Genomic DNA, 18728 nt, shown 5'->3' with positions numbered 1-18728 from the left:
TCTTTTACAAGCAATGTAACAGCAGGCTGAGGGTGAGAATGAAGATGCTGTGTCTTGGAGTGAAGTCAGGTTCGGGATTCAATGTGTGCAAGGAGTTACAGTCCAGAAATGGCTACTGAGTGTTTGCTGGGAGGCAGAAGGGCATTGTAGGTCTGCAGAGCAACACGGAGATGCACCCACACGGGCTGTACCTGGGCTGTGTGGGAACAGAGCCAGGCAGGGAATCAGCTGCTTGGTGAGGACCACAGGTGCTAAATGAGCATTTGGAGTCAAATCCCAAATTCCTGTATTTTGTGTGTACACTCCTTTTGTGTTGGGCTGGAAACTTGGAGAGATTCACGAGGGGAACAAGGAACTAAAAGGGACAGGTGGAACTCCTTGATTAGTTTCACACGGGCAACTCTAAGTGAACACAGAGGGCCAAGTGGGAAAAAGGAGAAGCTCTGTCGGGCAGTTCCCCAAAAGGCCAAACACAGAAGCAGGGAGAAGCTGCCGCGTGGTGCTGGCAGTGTTGCAACACAGATCTGGAAGTCTGTGGAATGGCCTTGGTGCTTACATAGGAAATAAAACACATTTCCTGCATAAAAGTCCCGCCTGTGCCTGTATCTTGGTCATACCTGCCCTCAGACTGCGCATCCACTGCTGTGCTATACGTGGGGTCTTCTGCAGGAACACTTATGACAGACTCCTGTCCACAGAGCCGTGTGTGGGAGTTTGGCGATGTCCTGAGGGGTTTGTGCGCTCCGCAGCTCCCGCGCCATCTCTCCCAAGAGTGCCAGGCCCCACAGCTCCCCGGACTCTCTCTGTGCCGGCGGAGGGGGCCGCAGTGTCAGCCGCTGGCCTAAGGTATTGGCAGGCCTGGCCGCAAGTTCCAGCACGGCCTGAGGGCAGAGGCGGGGCCGCTTCCTCAGCCCGAGCGGAGGCGCTCGCCATGACAGGGGCGGGACGCGGCGTCCGCGCCCGGCCGCCGTGAGGGGGCAAAGCCGAGACACGGCGGGGCGGGGGTGCGCGGGGCGGTGCGTGAGGCGATGGAGCGTGAGGCGATGGGGCGCGGGGCGGTGTGCGAGGGGCGCCGTGCGAGCTCACGGCCGGGCCGCCGTGCGCAGCCCTGTCCGCCAGGAGCGCGCGGGGCCCGCCGCGGGCGCTGAGGCGGCGCGCGCCCCTCCCCCCTCCTGCGCGCGGCCCCCGCTGCCAGGTCGGGCACCGCTAGAGGGCGCCGGCGCCCCCCCCCGCCCCGCTGCGGGCGCGCATGCGCGGCGCGGGCGGCGGCGATGGCCCCGCAGTGACGGCCGGATCTAACGGCGCCACCGCGGAGCGCGCGCGGCCCGCCCGGCCCTGCCCGCGCGCCCACCGGCCCCGCGCAGGAGGCGGCGCCGCCGCCGCGGTGATGCGGCCGCGGTGAGCCCCGGGTGCCTCCGCCGCCCTCCCGCCGCATCGGGCAGCGCGGCTCCGCCGCCGCCCCGCGCCCGTTCGCGGATCCTGCCTGCGGCCGCCGCCATGCCGGGCCGCCGCTGAGGGAGGCGCCGACAGCAGCAGGGGCCCCGCGGCGGGGCGGGTATGGCCCGCAGGGACCTGCAGTAGCGCCGCTGCCGCCCGGGCCGAGCCGCCGCTCGGAGCGAGGCCTCCCCCGCGGGAGGCGGAGGAGGAGCCGGCGCGGCCCCCTCTGGCAGGGCCGCCGCGGCCTCCGCGCTGCCGCCGCCGCTGCCGCGCGGCTCCAGGTGGCCCCGGACCAAGGTGACACCCGGCCGGCCCCCGCCCCGGGGCCACCTGCCCCCGCGGCCCGCGCAGACCTTCTTCGCACCGCGCAGCCGGCGGCGAGCGAGCGGCGGCGATGAACCCGGTGAATGCCACTGCTCTCTACGTGTCCGCGAGCCGCCTGGTGCTCAACTACGACCCGGCGGACCCCCAGTCCTTTTCCGAGATTAACAAGCTCCTGCCCTACTTCAGGCAGTCCCTCTCCTGCTGCGTGTGCGGTGAGGATCTTTCTTTTGTTCCTGCACAATGAGCCTTCCCCGGGGCTCCCGCACGGCCCTGGGCCCGCACCGGGGCTGGCTCGGCCTCGCCTCTCCCGGCCCGGCCCGGCCCGGGGCAGCTCCCAGCAAAGTTTGCCGGGCCCGGAGCCCCCGGTGGCGCGGCCGCCGAGGGGGCGGCTCGGCGCTCGGGAGCGGCGGAGTGGGAACAGCCCGGGCTAAACCCGCCCCCGGCGCGGGGCAGCCGCGGGCAGGGCCGGTCACAAGGGCAGGGAGGCGGCAGCGGCTGTGTCTCAACAGCCGCGCACGCTGCGAAGGCGGTGGTGGCATGGAGAGAGTGTTTGCCTCAAAATGCAGCGCTTTATTATGGTCACTGCTTCGTCAAGGGTACGGCAGTTGTCAGTGGTTATTGAAATACCCTGGTGTAGTGGAGTTAATCGCTTTAAAAAGGCGATGACTAAGAGCGAGTGTGGTAAAAGATACCCGAAACGATATACAGACCATAGAGGCAGGGGAAGAGGAACTTCGTAATTTTTACCCCCGCTCCTTGAAATGTAAACAATAAGTAATTCCTATTGAAAGCCAGGAATTTTGAGCTGACGGAAACAATAATTGATTTTTTTTTTTCTGTGCCTGGTAAATAATTGTTCTGTAACAATAATAACCATAAAAAGCAAACAGGCTGGAAGTCTGCTGGGCTTTCCCCACTCCCATCCCCCCAAAAAGAGCATTCTGTGTGCTGTGGGCAAAGGCAGTATCCGGAATTTCGTTGTTACAGTCTGGGGAATACTGGGAAGGAATTACATTCTGCTGTGTTTATGGAGTGGAGGCATGTGTCCGTTCCTGGGAGGAAGCTCTGGAATAAACTGTTAGGTTTCCTTGAACTTCCCTTCGGAGCCTTGGTCATTGACGGGAGGGGGCTCTGATCTGTTAGACCTCTTGGCTGTTAAATTTTTTAACTTCTCCTTTTTTCCCCCTGGTAGTTTTAAGTCCTGCCCTGTTTATGTTTGTATTTTCCTGACAGAGTGGTTTTCTGCCCACTGTGTTTGTCGATGCCGATGTGTGTTACACTGAATTTGAGTTGAATCACTGGCGTTTAGAAAGTTAAATATTGTATTAATTTACAGGATCAGGATTTAACTGTCGAGACGGCTAAAGTAGCGTTAGATGCTTCCTATCCTCTCGCTATTGGCTCCTCCCACTTAAAGTCTTTGAAAATAGAGATCTGTTTGCACTGGGAAAGAGGGAGCCCGTTCCCAGGATCTCTGCATCGTCATTTCCTGAAGTAATTTGTCTTAAGGATTTTTCCTCATGGAATCCCGATGCTAGTGTTGATGCATCTCTGCTTTTTATTTCTTACTACCTTAGGCCCGATTGATTCCAACCCCAGCTGTGATTTCTTCCCATAAATTCTTCCTGCTTTTGGTCAGTCACCAGACTGCTTTTGCCAAAAAATACACGAATATTGTTCTGATTTTTTAAAATAAGATACTTGCATTGCTGTGCTCTCTGGCCTCTCCATTTTAAACCTGGTCTTCTGAAATATGTTCTTTGTTCTCCTTGCCTTGCCTTCTTCCCTTCTTGGCCTTTTGCAATCTTAGTTTTATACTCTGTGCTGTTGAAATTGTGTGTCTTTAATTTGTCCCTGCCCAAATTCCTGAGCTTTTTTCCCCCCTCTTCTTCAGCTTTCCTTGCTTGATTTTTCTGTCAATCAGTTTCATAGAGCAAACCACATTTTCAGTTTGTTTTCTTCTATATCCTTATGCCTCCATGGATATTCCTATTCAAAAACTACCTCTTGATGGTTCCACTTTCTCTCTTGACCCTTTATTTTCTTTGAATATTAGGGTTATTCCTTTGGTGTATATTTTTTTTTCTACTGTGGCCAGTTTTCAGATAACTGTAGCTGCTGTTTATTTCAAATGTTCAGCTGATTAACCAGTCTTATCTGTGCCTCCTGGACTCCTGTTTATGGCATGTCAGTATTCAGAGGCCTCAGTAAATTCTCCACATGCAGTAAAACAGTTACTCAGGTGTCTGTCTGGAGCCTCAGGTGGTCATGGGGGAGTGGGGCTGCCCCACACAGAACTGCTCACTCTGGTGTTCCCAGTGTCACACATCTGCAGTTCAGACTGGTAAAGGCCAGTCCCATCATTTTCTCATTTGCTTTTTGTGTTCTTTTTCTCCTAGTGCTAAGAGCTGTTACATCTTTCACACCTTCTGAATATTTAAGGTCATTAAACCATGTACAATCATGAAAGCCTTTTTAGCTTTGGTGTTTTAAAAGATTAAGTACAGAATTAAAGGCTGTGTTGAGAGATCATGACAGTGAGCACTATGACCACCCAAAACTCTGCCAGAATCCCAGAATATTCTCAGTTGGAAGGGACCCACAAGGGCCATGGAATCCAGTGTTAGTGAATAACCCATACAGGGACTGAACCCAGAACCTTGGTGTTCTCCACACACTGCTCTGACCAGCTGAGCTAACTATACTGTGTGGCTTTGGGTTGGGTTCTTTGTTTTAATACTTGAAAGCTTTTCCCAGGCTCACTTCTTGCTTCCCTGTTTGTGTGTTTAGACCATGAGACCCAAACACCTGGCTCTGGGTCCTTGCACATCGAACTTGGAGTGTCTGGTACTTTCCTTGCACATATCTTTGTGAAGTGCTGAGTGCAAAGGCTTAAAAACTCTGCTTTTTTTTGAGAAATGTTGCAGGAAGTATCAGTAGTGGTTAAAGTCTCAAGTGCTGGACTTCTAGGAATTCCCTTGGGAAGTTGCTCCACAAATTAGTGCTCCTTATGTCATCAGCTTTTTCTCAGTGTGTAATCTCTCTCGAGTGTATTCTGTAATGCTTTGTTATGCTGCAGATATTAATTCCATAGTCAAGATTGTGCCTTTAGTTTTAGAGAATTGTTTTTAGGAGAAATGAGTGCCAGCTACATAAATCAGCTAACATTCCTGGGCTTCCACTGTGCTCCCAAAGCACGAGGCATAAGCCAGCTCATTTCCTTGTGATCCCATAGTCTTGTACACCAGCTCACATAGCAGGGGGTGGCAGAAGTTTTTGGACCCACATAGTTATGAAGTTCTAATTAAAGCTCTGATTTGAGATTCAGATTGGCACACATGGAGTTGCAGCAGTAGAAAGCCAAAATGTAAATACAGTATGTCAGTGTAAGTCAGCTGAATCAGTTCTGGGTGGATTCAAGGTCTCCCTCTTGCCTCATGATGGGTGATAAGGGTTCAGTTCTGTAGCTGGAACAACCGTGTGTGTATTTCTAGGATTTAAGTGTGATCATGTGACAATTTCCTGGACAGTGCTGTAGGTAATACATCATCCTTTTATAGGGATGTATAGGACAATATTTCCTAGAGCTTTTAAATCTTGAAAATAACTGCTCCCAAGTGTGCATTAGGCAGAAGGGCTGTGCCTTGTGTGTTTCGAGGATGTGAAATTCAAGTTTCAGCCCCTGAAATAAAGAGATTATTATAAAATTGCACGCTAATGCCACATTTAGTTTAAAAATAGCATAGTAGAATTTATGCAATAAACTTCTATGTTTTAAAGGTGCTGTCTATTGGGATAAACATCTTAGCAGTGCCGTTCTCTGGTTCAGATACCATGCAGGTAACTGCGAATCATTGGTCTTTTCAGCATTAACAGCCTTCTCTGCAATTCAGTTGAGATGCTTGTAAGAGATACGATTACCAGTCAGATCAGTTTAGCTTTTTATCCATAGAAAACTTCATCGTGGAATCTCTGAAAGATTCTTCAAAGGCATGTGAAAGATTGTTATTGCTGATTGAGAGAGTTCTTGGAAGCTGGCAGGGCTGCAGGACAATGTTTTATGCTTGGCTGGGAACCCAGCTGGTGCTGGAAAATACAGGATGAGAATACAGTTCTTGTCTTAAACATCCTGTAATCCCAGTAAGGGGATGTGAGACAACATGTGGCTTTAGGGAGATTACAGGGTGGGGGGAGGAACAAAGAAACCCATGGCAGCACTGACTGGTCCCTCACAGAGCCCCATCCGGTGTTCACAGGCAGCTCTCCATAATTTTAGCCAAGGCTAAAAGGCTCAGTGGTGCAGTAGCATTGTGGAAGCAACTCCCAGGCATGGGCAATGGCATGGATTGCCAAATAAATTAAAAAAAAACTGTTGACTTTTGTTTTTCTATATAAAGATTAGTGTAAGGATGTTATTTCCCTCCTGCTCCTGTGTAGAAGCACTAGCCTGTTTTAAGAGTTTTATACTGCCAAAGTAAGTCGAATGGAGTTTATAATATAATTACATATTATAATCAATTATACTTAGCACTAGATCTGAAATGTCTACATAGTTGGTGGCATACAGTTCTCCACTTTGTGCCACTCTGTCCATGTGAAGGCTTCTCCTCTTCCTCACCTCTCTCTGAGCTAATTCTCCTTTGCTTCTGCAGTCCCTGTGTCCCCCAGTGCCCTTTCCTGGTCGGCTGCTCTTGGGGTGTGGTTCCAGGTCCCAGTGCTGTGGGCTGCACTCTGCCACTGGGAAATGGTGTGAACTGGGCCTGGACAGTTGGACTGAGCTTCCCTCAGAGAAGGGGAGATACTTTAGTGACACTTAACAGATGGAAACTTCCAGGAAAATTCAGTTTCCTGTCACAGACATGGAATAAGGGAGAAGAAACAAATTCCCATTATAATAAAAGTTATATGGATGATCCTGGAGTTTCCGTTTGGGATGTGAGCCATGGCTGAGTTGAACTTGGATAACAGAGTTTTACAGCGAAAAAAGTAAGTTTTTAAAGTTTTGTGATGGAAAAGTTTAGCTTAGATCTTCTTCCTTGTCCATTCTCCCTAGGTTGAGGAGAATGAAGGCTGATTCATGATCTCTGCTGTCATATCAGAGTTGCCTTTTGTGTTTGAAAATTGGTCTGGTGCTGTGAGGTTTTTTAGGTATTTTCTCCATAGACATTTTCTTCTTTCCTCTTTCCAGTTATGAGAAATGCTGTAAATAAAACTACTGATAGTTTTTAAAAGTACATGATTTTCCCCTTAAAAATGTCATGAATGGTTGCCAAAACACTTCTGAATTTGTGAAGAATGTGAAAAATCATCTCTGAAACAACCATCAGGGAGCATGGACTAGGGGATTAAGTACCTGTCAAATACCTTCTGCTGCAGGTATTCTGTGTGTGCTTAGTCTAGGGAGCAGTTGTCTATGAAATGTCCAGTCTCACATCTCTGTATGCACCAGTTTTTACTCGAGAACATGTTGGGTGATTTCCTCTTAAAATCTCCCTACTCAACTTCGTTTCCCTTTCCTGTTTTCAAACCCTGTGTGTGGCTCCTGGGAGAACTGCTTTGTCAAGGTTGTCTGCATTGTACTGCAGAAGTTTTGATAACAGAAAGTTCTGCCAGTAGAATTCAAATGGGTTTCTAAACTAAAAATACTCCTCTGCCTTAGAAGAAAACTGAGTAGGAAGAGAAGTAGCTGTGGTCCCCTCGGTGGCAGCTGGTTGGCAGTGGCTTCCAGAGAAGGTTACAGTGCTGGGATAGGAGAGGAGTGTTCCTGCTTGAGGAGCTGGGAGTGATGGATGGGCTTGGTGGTGCCTGAGGATATTGATTAAACCGACTGTGTTCCCGAGTGTTTAAAGAGGAGTTAATGTGTTGCCAGGAGGCATCTTTATTGGGATGGCTGTGCTGTGCTGGTCCCTGGGCACGGAGCACTCGTGCACACCTTCCTCTGCCTTTGTTTTCTTTGCTACCTGACGTGATTTACACGTCTAAATAGGGACTGAGCGTTCCTGGATATTGTGTTGGAGTGGTTTGCAAGCTCACAAACCATTCCCTGCGGCTGGGCAGTGACTGAGAAGTGGCGGCACAGCCACTCCTGAGCACGGGGCTGTGCAGGGAGCGCAGATTTCCCTGCGTTCCCGGAGGAATGACCCCGAGTCCCCCAGTGACAGAATTTGTTATTCCGTGTCTCCAGAGCCCCGCAGTCACAGCCCGGGGCTGGCTGCTCTCACTCTGTGGCCTTGGAGAGCACACTTGACTCAGAGATTCTGATGTTCAAGCGTTTTTGTTTGGTGTGGAAAAATGGTTTTCATTACTTTTTGTTTGCTCGGGGAATGTGATGAACTTGATCTATAACTTCCAAAGCAAGTTCTAAGTCTTGAGAGTGTTTCTGCGGCTTAGAAACATGTTATTATTTTATACCCATAGGAGAAATGTTAACTTTGCTATTTGAAACTTCTCAAAATACAGCAATCTTGACTTTTGGAAAACATCATTATGTGAAAATTTCACACTGCATGGCGAAATAGATGAATTTATCCATCTTCCTAAAGGCTCAAAATTTGAATTTTACCACCTAATAACAAACCTACTTTGTTAAAAATACATTTAGAATTTTTCCTGACAGGGATTTTGTAAGCACAAGGACTTTCAAACAGAACTATAACTCTGACATAGGACTTAGTAAAAATGTTCTGTTGTTTCTTTTGAGGGGGGTGGACTCAAGGAACAAGGCAGTCCCTTCTGCACTTAAAATACAAGTTGTTGTAGTTTCTTTGCTTGAACTTTAGCTAAAGAGGTTGACTGTATTTCTCCAGATATGAAGAAAAATAGTCTAACTGTCTTCTGATCATGGTTAAATTGGGTTCCCATGGTGTTCAGGCAAAAACAGTGCAGTTTTTATTTTTTCAGAGTTATACAAACATTAATTCATTAGTCACAACTGTCCCTATGAGGGTAATAATGTCTTTAGCATTTTTTTCATAGTTGTGTGTTCATGGGAGATGTACAGAAATACTAAATTGCCAGCAGAATGTTATTCTCTGATAAAATTTTGAAATAAGTATTTTTAGTTGATTTGAGGGTTTTTTAGTGCTTTTTTTTGTATCCCCCACACTTCCATTTCACCCAGCAGAGAATTTATAACTGTTTGTGGATGTCTTAGTCAAATTCTCGCGGTGTGGTTGGGGTGATCTAAGGGCAGGGTGGTGTTTGCAGGAAGAAATAATTTCTTGTAGTTCACTGGGAAACTCTCATTGTTTCTCAGAGTTCTGTGCTGCGAATCTTGGGGAACATTTTTTGTTCCTACTTTTTGGCTGAATTGAACAATTTCTCTGTAGAGAACCTTGTGTCAAAGCCCATGAAAGGATCACACATCTGTAGTGTTGTTGTGAACTGCCCTGAGCTCCACGCCGTGTTCTCTAGCCGTGGGCTCAGAGCTCTGCCCCTGGAATATTGCAAAGATGTGTTTGTGTCTCAGCTCAGAGTGCAGCCACTGCACACGTGGCTGTGTTTTGGGAACGTGCTTTGGGAATGCCGTGCGGTGGGTGGGGTACCTGGGTGACAGGGGATCTGCAGATTTCACTGACAGGAGCTGCCCAACATGTTTCTGCCTGGGACAGCTGCTAGGGCAGGGGTAGGACAGACATCGGTCTGGGGAATCTGGCTGAATCTGGCTCCTGACTTTGGTGCAGTTTTGGTGAAATCCATCAAATCCATCATGGTCCAGCCCACCCCGAGTGTAGGTCTGGAAGTGGGAGGTGTTAGGGCTTGGGATCTGTGAGACCTTTCCCTGCTGTGGTGTCCATGACAGCTGGCCCTTGCACTAACCTCTCTGAGTCTGAATGCGTTCAGTTTTCTTGTTCTTTAGGAAGTACCCAATTCTCCCACCCCTCTAAAACAGATCCCACACATTTGTTGTATTCCTCTGCAGATGGCTGACAGACCTTTTTGCTGCTCATCATATGCCTGCCTGTCTGTCGTCAGATAGTTTTGCAAATAGTGCTTTTAGGGGTTTATCCAACTCGGGAAATGCTGCTTTTGTGAGGGTATTTTCTGTTGTTTTGCCTTAAAGCTTTGTTGAGCTGCTGCTCATTCTTCAGTGGTTTCCAGCTGATCATTTCTTGGGTGAGAAGATGCTGTGTGGAGTGGCAGGGAGCAGTTCGGGGAAGGTGGTGGGGGAGAGCAGGGCTTTTCCTTCCCGCAGCCCTGGAGCTGCAGGTAGAGCAGTGGCTGAGCACAAACCCCAGTACAGAGGTGTCACAGCAGGTGAGAACCAGCTCCTGTCCTTCAGGAGCTCCTGAGCTCTGAAGCTTGGACGTGGCAAGCTGTTGGAGCTTTCTGACTGTTGCTAATTATTTTAGTAGAAACAGTCAGATGATGTTTAATCCCGAAATGAAAAGGCTGACAGTGTAGCAATGCAGCTGTCAAAGCTCCAGCTGTGGATGTGACTTCGGGGTCCTTGGCATCTAGAAGTCTGTGTGTGCCTCAGATGGGTAGAGCTTCCCGTTCCTCAGAGCTTGGTAGAGGCTCAGCATTTCTGTTTCTGTAACCGTGGTTTAAAAATAACCTCGTGCTCAGGATGCTGTTTGATGGGCACAGATTGGTGGGTGAGGTTCCCTGGCTGCCCTCTCCTCCTGTGTCCCATGGATGCCACGGTGCCAGTGTGGCTGGGCTGGCCAGCCCTCGGTGCTGGCTGAGCTCTTCTGATGATCCCAGTGCAGCCAACATCTTCTGCCTGGCAAACAGTGGCAGTGAACCCCAGGGGATACATTTGTATTTGTAAAAAAAATTGACTTAGTTTTTTCTATCTTACTTAATGAAATTAAGATTTAATAATGAAATTATTCTTAAGACTGGGTTCTTGGAAAAGCCAAAATAATTTTCAATGATGAATGTTCCAGTAGCATTTCCAAGGACCCTAAATTAGATATTTGTGTTTAGCTCTTTCCTTTGCTGAGGATAGGTGACAATGGCTGCAAGTACCTGTTCAAGCCTTTCTTCCCAGAGTATTTGCTAAGTACAGACACCTAACACTTGTTTTGATTTCCAGTTCTCCTCCCTTTGGTCTCAGAGACACAATTGGCAGATGCTTCCCCTGTCCCTGCAGCTGTGAAATAATGCCCGTTAAGGACCACAGCAGGAAGTATTCTATGTGGTTTAAGTGACCTCCCTCCTGCTCCCAGGACAGCCTTTCTAGATCAGCCAGGATGTTTGGTAAATAACATATGAAAAGTTTTTCCTCTGTATATGCTCCATATTAATTCTAAGTGCTGATATTAATGTATGTATTTAGTCATAAATACAACCTTTCTGAAATCACAATAGTTAAGAGCTGAAGTGGAAGGAATGCCTCGTATTGGAGGCTTTGTAAGAACGTGATTTTGCTTTTGGTGTATTGATAAACCCCTTACAAAAGAGGGTGAGAAAAGACGGAGCAGGGTTCAGTAACACCAGGCTACACAGGGCTATAAAACTCTGCAATGAGTAATTGTGGAAGGGTCTAATGCAGGTGAATGGCTGCACAATAAAATGAAAATATACATTTAGCTTAGACAAACACTAAATTACAAGCATGGAAAAATATTAACTTCAGGGCCCATCATTTTTATATCTTGGAGATCTAGATAAAGTTTTAAATTTCTAGAGAGGGGCAGCATTGATGGCCACAAGGCAAAAGTGACATCTTGGCCTTGCAAAACCTTGAGGTTCCAAAGCAGCTCAGGTGCTGTTTGTAGAGCAGTGCTGATGACTTAGTGCCCCTCCCTCAGTATTACAGGTAATGAAACTTAATTTTATGGGAAATTAGCATCTCATGTTTGACTTTTTTTTTTAAACTTGGCAGTATGAAGACTGATGAGAGTTACAGTGCCACAGAATCCATACAAGAGAGAAACTTTGAAGAATGAATATTCAATGAGATATAAGTTGAAATGGAAAATATTCCCACAGCTCAGGAATTCCTAACGTCTCTCCAGTGTAGGTTGCCTGGCATTTTCTTGGAGTAGAACTTGCTCTGTTCTTCCTGTCAGTGAGAGCAAGTGAAGTGTTTTGTCTTGTCAGTCCGTCTGGTTTTTCCCTCAAAGCCTCCAGAAATTTAAATTTTCCTGTATCTTCTTTTAGCATTTGTACTTACTCAGGAGTTCCAGCCAAATTTATTTTGGGAGAAATAAAATGCACTGTTGGTGATGCCTTTTTTAAAATCTAATTAAAAGTTAAGATGGTATCTTGTTTATTTGGTGCCATCTCTGAAATGTTTTAGTTCTGTAAAGCATCATAACTCTGCTTTATTATCCTAAGGAGCCAGGAGAGGCTGCTGGTGGATGAGGAGTGCACCCAGCTGCTTTCTGTCATTAATTAATTGGGAATTGATTAATGCTGGTGGCTTTTAGCCCTAGGAGCACTGTAGTCCTAAGGCTCTGAAGTGTCAGCACTGGCCAGGGCATGGCTCCTGCTGGTCCTGTTGGACTCAAGATCCAGGGGGTGTTGGGCCTTTTTTGTTGAACTCTCTGCTGAAGGACAGGACTTCTTCGAGGAGCTGGTGGGATTTAAACTATTGAGTTTTTTCCTCTTCAGGGAACTTTTCTCCTAAAATCAAGTCCCATCTTAGGATCACAATGGCCACCTCTGCCTCTGTTGTTGTTTATATTGTGTCATTTCAAGAGAACTTGGGAAAAAAACCCGGTAATTTTTCCCCTGCACGTTGGACTGTGGGACTTCATATTCCATCTGTTGGCTTTAAACCTTGGCTTGATGTGATGAGTGGTTTCTGACTTCTGGTTGGGTCTTGTCACACTGTTACAGCAGGGCTCATTCTGTGCCACAGCTTGCTGAACAACTGTATTTCTCTCCATTTATTAAAAATTACCATGTGATGGCAACCCAAGCACTGACTCTTGTGATTTGTTGCTCAAAACCCAGTTTACATCAAGCCACCCCCACTGAATGATGGCTCAGGGTGCAGGGCTTGGAGCAGCTCTTCCCCAGAGAGGGATCAGGGAAGTGAGCAATGAGAGAAAATATCTTTGATATTTTGGGGTTTTGATACCAGCCTGATGTGATATATGCACTTTGCTTCCTCTTTCCAAGTTGTTTAATTTTATTTCCTTGTTGCAGCAGATTGTTTTCACTTTGGAAAATCTGGGTGGGAATTCCCTGATGGCTGTAACTCATCCAGCAGAGGCTCCTTATGGGAGAAGGGTCTGATCAAAGCTGGGAATGTGCTGCTGGGAGGGGAGGGAGGCCTGTTGCTGGGGATGACTACGGATACTCTGCAATTTAATTTAGGAGATGGAATATCTTTCTGGCCTAGAGCTTCCTGGAAATAGCAAAGCAATACTGTCACTTTCTGGATATAGGAACTAGTTGGATTGTTTCTGTACAAAATTCAGTTCCACTTGTTCTTTCATATTTTATCCGTAGGTAATATTTGAGTTGATCTTGAGGAAAACCAAAACAGTTCTTCCAAGTTTTTACAATTTTGGGGATCTGCAGACAAAACCTTCCATATTGTCATTGCTGGGGGTCGGAAACTTTCTGGGCTGTTGGGCTGTGTGGATTCCTTTAGTAGCTGATTTTTATTAGTTTTTATTCTAAACAGTAAAATATTGAAAAAAATTCTTTATTCCGATGGCTTCACTAAATGCTAAATGAAGAATAACACAAAGTGTGCCGTGTCTTCCCTTTAGGGGTGGATATATCATCAGTTTTACATTCCTTTTGGGGTTTTCCCTGTGCTCTCTTCCCATTTGTTTTTACCAATTCCATTAAAATCTTTGCAGTAAGTTGTCACAGAAGTTTATTATTTCACTTTTGGTAAATTCGTAGAAATCTTGAGTGTTCTGTAAGTTTCCATGGACAAAGCTGAAGGGTAGAAAGCAATCAGTAGTATTGTAGTTGAGAATGTTTCTAAAGGCTGCAGCACACAAGTTATGGTGTGATGGTTTTCTTCTAATTTTATCTAATGTTTTAAAACCAGGTTGGCAGCTGTGAGAATTTGTTTAGGCAGTTGTTTGGATGGAATGTTTTTTTGTGAATAACTGAACTTTTTGAGTAACTTTTTTTGATAGTACAAAAAGAAACTCATCCACCGGTGTCCCGGAAACCTGCCATGATAATCTTCCTCTTTGTTTTCCCATAGGAAATTTGCTACAAGACCCTATTGCTCCTACCAACTCCAATTGTCAGCATTATGTCTGCAAAACGTGTAAAGGCAAGAAGATGATGATGAAGCCCTCGTGTAGCTGGTGCAAGGACTACGAGCAGTTTGAGGAGAACAAGCAGCTGAGCATCCTGGTGAACTGCTACAAGAAGCTGTGCGAGTACATCACGCAGACGCCGCTGGCCCGGGACATCATCCAGGCCGTGGATTGCTCTGCAGACCTGCTAGCTCTGCTCAAGGATGGGGCACCGCTCCACGAGGAGACGGAGAAACCCTCGGATGCAGCCTTGGCTCTGTGTCTGACGCATTCCCCAGTCCCTTCCACCTCGGAGCTGGCGACGGACACGCCGGGGGGGTTCACGGCGCTGCCCGAGAGCACCCCCAACCTGGACCTGCGGGGCTCCGTCATCAACGGGCTGCCCCCCTGCAACGGGCTGTCGGTGGAGAAGCTGGGCGTGAGCATCCCCTCTCCCGAGCACGCCAGCGCCATCGATGTGTGCAGCACCGGGGAGTACATCAAGACAGAGGACATCCCCGGCAGCTTGCAGCCCGTTTGTGACACGGTGGCCACCAGCGACCTGTGCCCCGCGGGCATTGACATCTGCGGCTTCAGCGAGGACATCAAGCCGGGCGGGTCGCTGCTGCTCAGTGTCGAGGAGGTGCTGCGCAGCCTGGAGACCGTGTCCAGCAGCGAGGTGTGCGACTCCAACCTGCAGCCCGGCTTGGAGGCAAACATGGCCAACGGCCCCTTCCTGCAGCTCTCCCCCCCTCCCCTCAGCCATAACATTTTCATGTCCACAGATGCTTCTCCTCACGGGCTCTCCTGCACGGCAGCCACGCCCAAGGTGGCAAAGCTGAACAGGAAGCGCTCTCGCTCGGAAAGCGACAGTGAGAAGGTTCAGCCTCTGCCCATCTCCAGCATCATCTGCGGCCCAACACTGGGAGCCTCGGCTCCCGTGACAGTCAAACAGGAAAATAAAATGTCTTTGCAGCCTATTGCGACTGTACCTAATGGAGGAACTACTCCCAAAATCAGTAAAACTGTGCTTCTGTCTAACAAAAGCATGAAAAAGAACTTGGAACATGCCCCTAAGAAATCCCACCCGAAAGCCAAACCAGGGGTGCTGAAAACAAAAGACAAGGCAAAGGAGAAAGTTCCCAGCAGTAACGTTATGCCAGGAAGCCCAACAAAAACTGTGTATAAAAAGCCACAAGAAAAGAAAGGGTGTAAATGTGGTCGTGCCACCCAAAATCCAAGTGTTCTTACATGCCGTGGCCAACGCTGCCCTTGCTACTCTAACCGCAAAGCCTGCCTTGACTGCATATGCCGTGGCTGCCAAAACTCCTACATGGCTAACGGGGAGAAGAAGCTGGAGGCCTTTGCAGTGCCAGAAAAGGCCTTGGAGCAGACTCGGCTTACTTTGGGCATTAATGTGACAAGCATTGCCGTGCGCAATGCCAGCACAAGCACCAGTGTAATCAATGTGACAGGGTCACCAGTAACGACGTTTTTAGCTGCCAGTACACACGATGAGAAAAGTTTGGATGAAGCTATAGACATGAGATATGACTGTTAAACCTTTCTTTCTTTTCCCTGCCATCCGTAGGGGAACTGCTACAGGTTCAAGGCAGCTATGGTTCTGTTTAACTTGCTGGAGCTCCTGCGTTTAGATCACTTGTATCAAGTGTTTTTCATTGCTATGTTCTGTGTATTAGTGTCTGGGAAATAGTTGCAGATAATGGAGGAGTTACCCTAAAACTGTTTTTAGTTCTTACAGCACCTCATAGTTTGAGATCGATTGCTGATGTAAATGATTTTATCACAAGATCTTTTGACAAGGAATATATTGACCTCATTGTACTTGCTCGTGCTTTGTGCTCGGTCAAAGCTTCGGCTTCAGCGTAGCATCCAGATAGTGCATCTCAACTGTGCTAGATGATGGTGTAAAAAAATAATTATTGGATGGGTTACAGTCATCATGAGCAGGAAATGACCTGACATTCCTGTGGGAAAGGCAGCACTGAGCTGGGGGATACACTCCGGAAAGGGTAGGTAGTGGTGATTGTGAGAATTGGTTGTGCCCTCTACTGAACAGCATACAGTTAAAAAAAGATTAATAAATATACTGAGCAAGCTGGCAGGCCAAAAAGCATCTCAGGCTGCAGGCAAGGCTCAGGAGGGTCGGGTGGATACAAAGGTCGAGCTCCAGCTTGGACACCCCGTCCTGGTAATGACATTATCCTTGGGGTTTGTCTTCCTGACACTTCACAGGTCACATTCCTGCTCAGTTGCCCTTCCATGCCAGCCCCCTGTGTGTGACAAGTCACTAAGGGGCTGGGCTGGGGGAGAACACCACTGGTACCCTACAAAGGCTCGAGTTCTGTCAGCACCATCCTCTCCCTGTCCCGAGTTCCTGCTGTTTTACTGCTGTTGCTTCTGGGGAAGAGAAGGGGTTTTGTGGGTTACAGGGAGTCCTTGGCTGATTTACCTCCTCTGGTGCTGATCAGTGCCAGGGCCATGGGGAGATTCCACAGCACTTATCAGCACTGGGAGGGTTGTTTGATCAGGTCTGTAACAGAGCCGGGACCCCTCCCAGGGAGGGGAGTTTCCCACTGACAGGCACCTCCCAGCCAGGGCACGGGATCCAGGGCTATCAAAGGTCAAATTTTTGGGGTGTTTGCTAAGCAGAATAAGCTATATATAACTCACTCCACCCTGAACCTATCTCATTTTTTGCTGAAATGTTGAAAGCAGCTTTTGAAGGTCATTGCTTTTCAACCTGGGCCAAAAGGCTCGAAAATAGAAAAATAACAGAAAGTTGTCGAGCTTATCTGGAAAAGTGTTACAATGAAAGAATTCCTCTTGGGAATTCAGCTTTGTGCAAAAATGGTTAATTTCAGCACAATCCCTAAAGAAGAGTGCAGGCACAAGATTTAGTTGTGCCTTCAGGGCTTCATTGGAAGCCTAAAAAGTTGAGATCGCTTTGTGAAACCAGAAATCCTCCTCTTGGAATGATAGAGCACAACCCGAACATGGGCTGACTCTAACACAAACATTACTGACTGATTTTAAAGGCCATTCCTGTTTCAGCAGCATGTTAAATAGTGTGTGGATTTTTTAAGTTCCTTTCCTGCTTCCATCTTCCCTTTTCCTCAGGCAGAGCCCCTGCGGTGCTTTCCGGCCCGGCGCTGGGTGTGCTTTGATTTGGCACAAAGCACGTACAATGATGGTTCCTCACCGAGAAATGAGCAAAACCCTTTGGACACAAATGGCACCTCCTTTTGTTTTGTAGTGTACCATGGTGTCATTTTCTGTGAATGTGGTCAGAGCTTTTTGTTGGTTTTGGTTTGTTTCTCCCCCCGTCTTTTTTGTGGGGTGGGCAGGGTGGGGGGTTAAAGCCATAGGAAGAAAAATGTGATGTACGTGTCCAGTCTGTACTTTTTTGTTTTTGTTTTGCAAGAAGAGTTGAAAAATATTTTTGATAATGAGTAAATGGTGGAAAATGCTTCTTAGTATTCTTGTCTTTATTTGCCAACCCAAGTACCTAAGATCTGTGTTTTTTAGCCCTCATGAGATTTAACGATGTCCTATTAAAATGTATTTAGTTAAACTTGTATGTGATTTTTGTGTTGACCCAGAGGGATCCTACCAGTCTCTAATTTGGTGGTTTGATCGTGACCTACTAATGTAAATCTGTTTATTAGTCCACTACGTGTAAGCGAAGTAGCGACCCGGAGTCTGGGAGTGGCTGCACAGCACGGGTTGTGTTGGAATGCTTTTGCAGAGCTGTTCAGTTTTGCCGAGATTGTTGATGGTACATTTTTAGGACTTTCATTAAATTAAATACAAAGTATACCTTTGCTCCAGAAATGTGGGAGTATCTGGAATCTTTACTATCTCACTGCTGCATTCAATGTGGTACCAAAAGTTGGAGAACTTAGGTCAAGAGTGTTTCGGAGCGTCGACAGGAGAGCCCTGATGGTTAATGTAAAACTGCAAATGGTAGATTCAGGTTGTTTCTAAAAACATTTCCTTTTATGCTGCCACATTCTTGAAATGTATATTAAAATTCAAATTGATTTAATAAATGTTAGTTTTCTAATTCTATTTTGCAACTGCTGAAGGCATCAGTGTGGCATATGTTGAACTCGCTGTCTAAATACTACTTAGTGTGTTGATGATTAATTCTCTAATTGTTTAAATTAGGGTTGGCTTGGTTTGGTTTCCTTGCCCTCCTGGCTAGTTGTTTGTGAGCTGAGCAATGGAAAGGATCGTCTTGGTGCTGACAGGAATTCCAGCAGTTCCAGTTGGGAAAGCATTCCTTCCACAGCAGCTTCCTGGTGTGGGGCATTCCCGCCTTGGCTTGGGCAGAGAGCAGGGTGAGAACTGGTCCAGTGCAGCCCAGGAGGGCCCTGTCCCTGCTGCCCATCCTGAGGAGCTGCAGAGTCACTGGTGGGGTGCAGCTCAGTGATGGTTTGAGCTCCAGCCTGGCCTCAGCTGGGCTGCCTGGAATTCCTGGTGTTCCTCCTGCAGGGCTCTGGATCTGGGGAGCTGTTCTCAGCATTAGCACAGAGGAGCTGCTTGAGGATTTCTTATAGAGGACGTGTGTGATACTCCCAGTTTTTTTCCCAATCCCCTTGAAGGCAGGGATTAACTGCCAAACTCTATTAAAACCCTGTAATTTGTAGAGCAGAGTCAAAAAGAAAAAGCAGCAGTTTACGGTCACGTGTAGTGGTACAAAATCCAGTGCTCTGAGCATCCAGCTCTGAACATAGTTGTGAACAAGGAGGAGAACCCTCTGCTATTCCATGTGGAGTG

General features: G+C 47.5%; 1 protein-coding gene across 1 annotated transcript; it reads left to right on the top strand.

Annotated features, from left to right (window-relative positions):
* The first annotated feature begins 1655 nt into the window (after positions 1–1655).
* On the top strand, positions 1656–18025 carry MSL2 (MSL complex subunit 2). The gene is made up of 2 exons (XM_014870477.2): positions 1656–1973; positions 13889–18025. The coding sequence occupies exons 1-2, from the start codon at positions 1832–1834 to the stop codon at positions 15484–15486; spliced, it is 1740 nt and encodes a 579-aa protein (XP_014725963.1). The 5' UTR covers positions 1656–1831; the 3' UTR covers positions 15487–18025.
* The last annotated feature ends 703 nt before the right edge of the window (positions 18026–18728 follow it).

This window comes from Sturnus vulgaris, chromosome 10 (assembly GCF_052056855.1).
Source record: "Sturnus vulgaris isolate bStuVul1 chromosome 10, bStuVul1.hap1, whole genome shotgun sequence".
NCBI classification, from domain to species: Eukaryota; Metazoa; Chordata; class Aves; order Passeriformes; family Sturnidae; genus Sturnus; species Sturnus vulgaris.
The sequence above is the reverse complement of the archived record's forward strand: the minus strand, read 5'-3'. Positions and strand labels throughout refer to the sequence as shown.

Bases quoted from the DNA above. Each gene is read 5' to 3' on its own strand.
- MSL2 (XM_014870477.2), top strand. From the start codon at position 1,832: ATGAACCCGGTGAATGCCACTGCTCTCTACGTGTCCGCGAGCCGCCTG. The intron at 1,974-13,888 runs GTGAGGATCTTT...GTTTTCCCATAG, and splicing joins CCTCTCCTGCTGCGTGTGCG to GAAATTTGCTACAAGACCCT.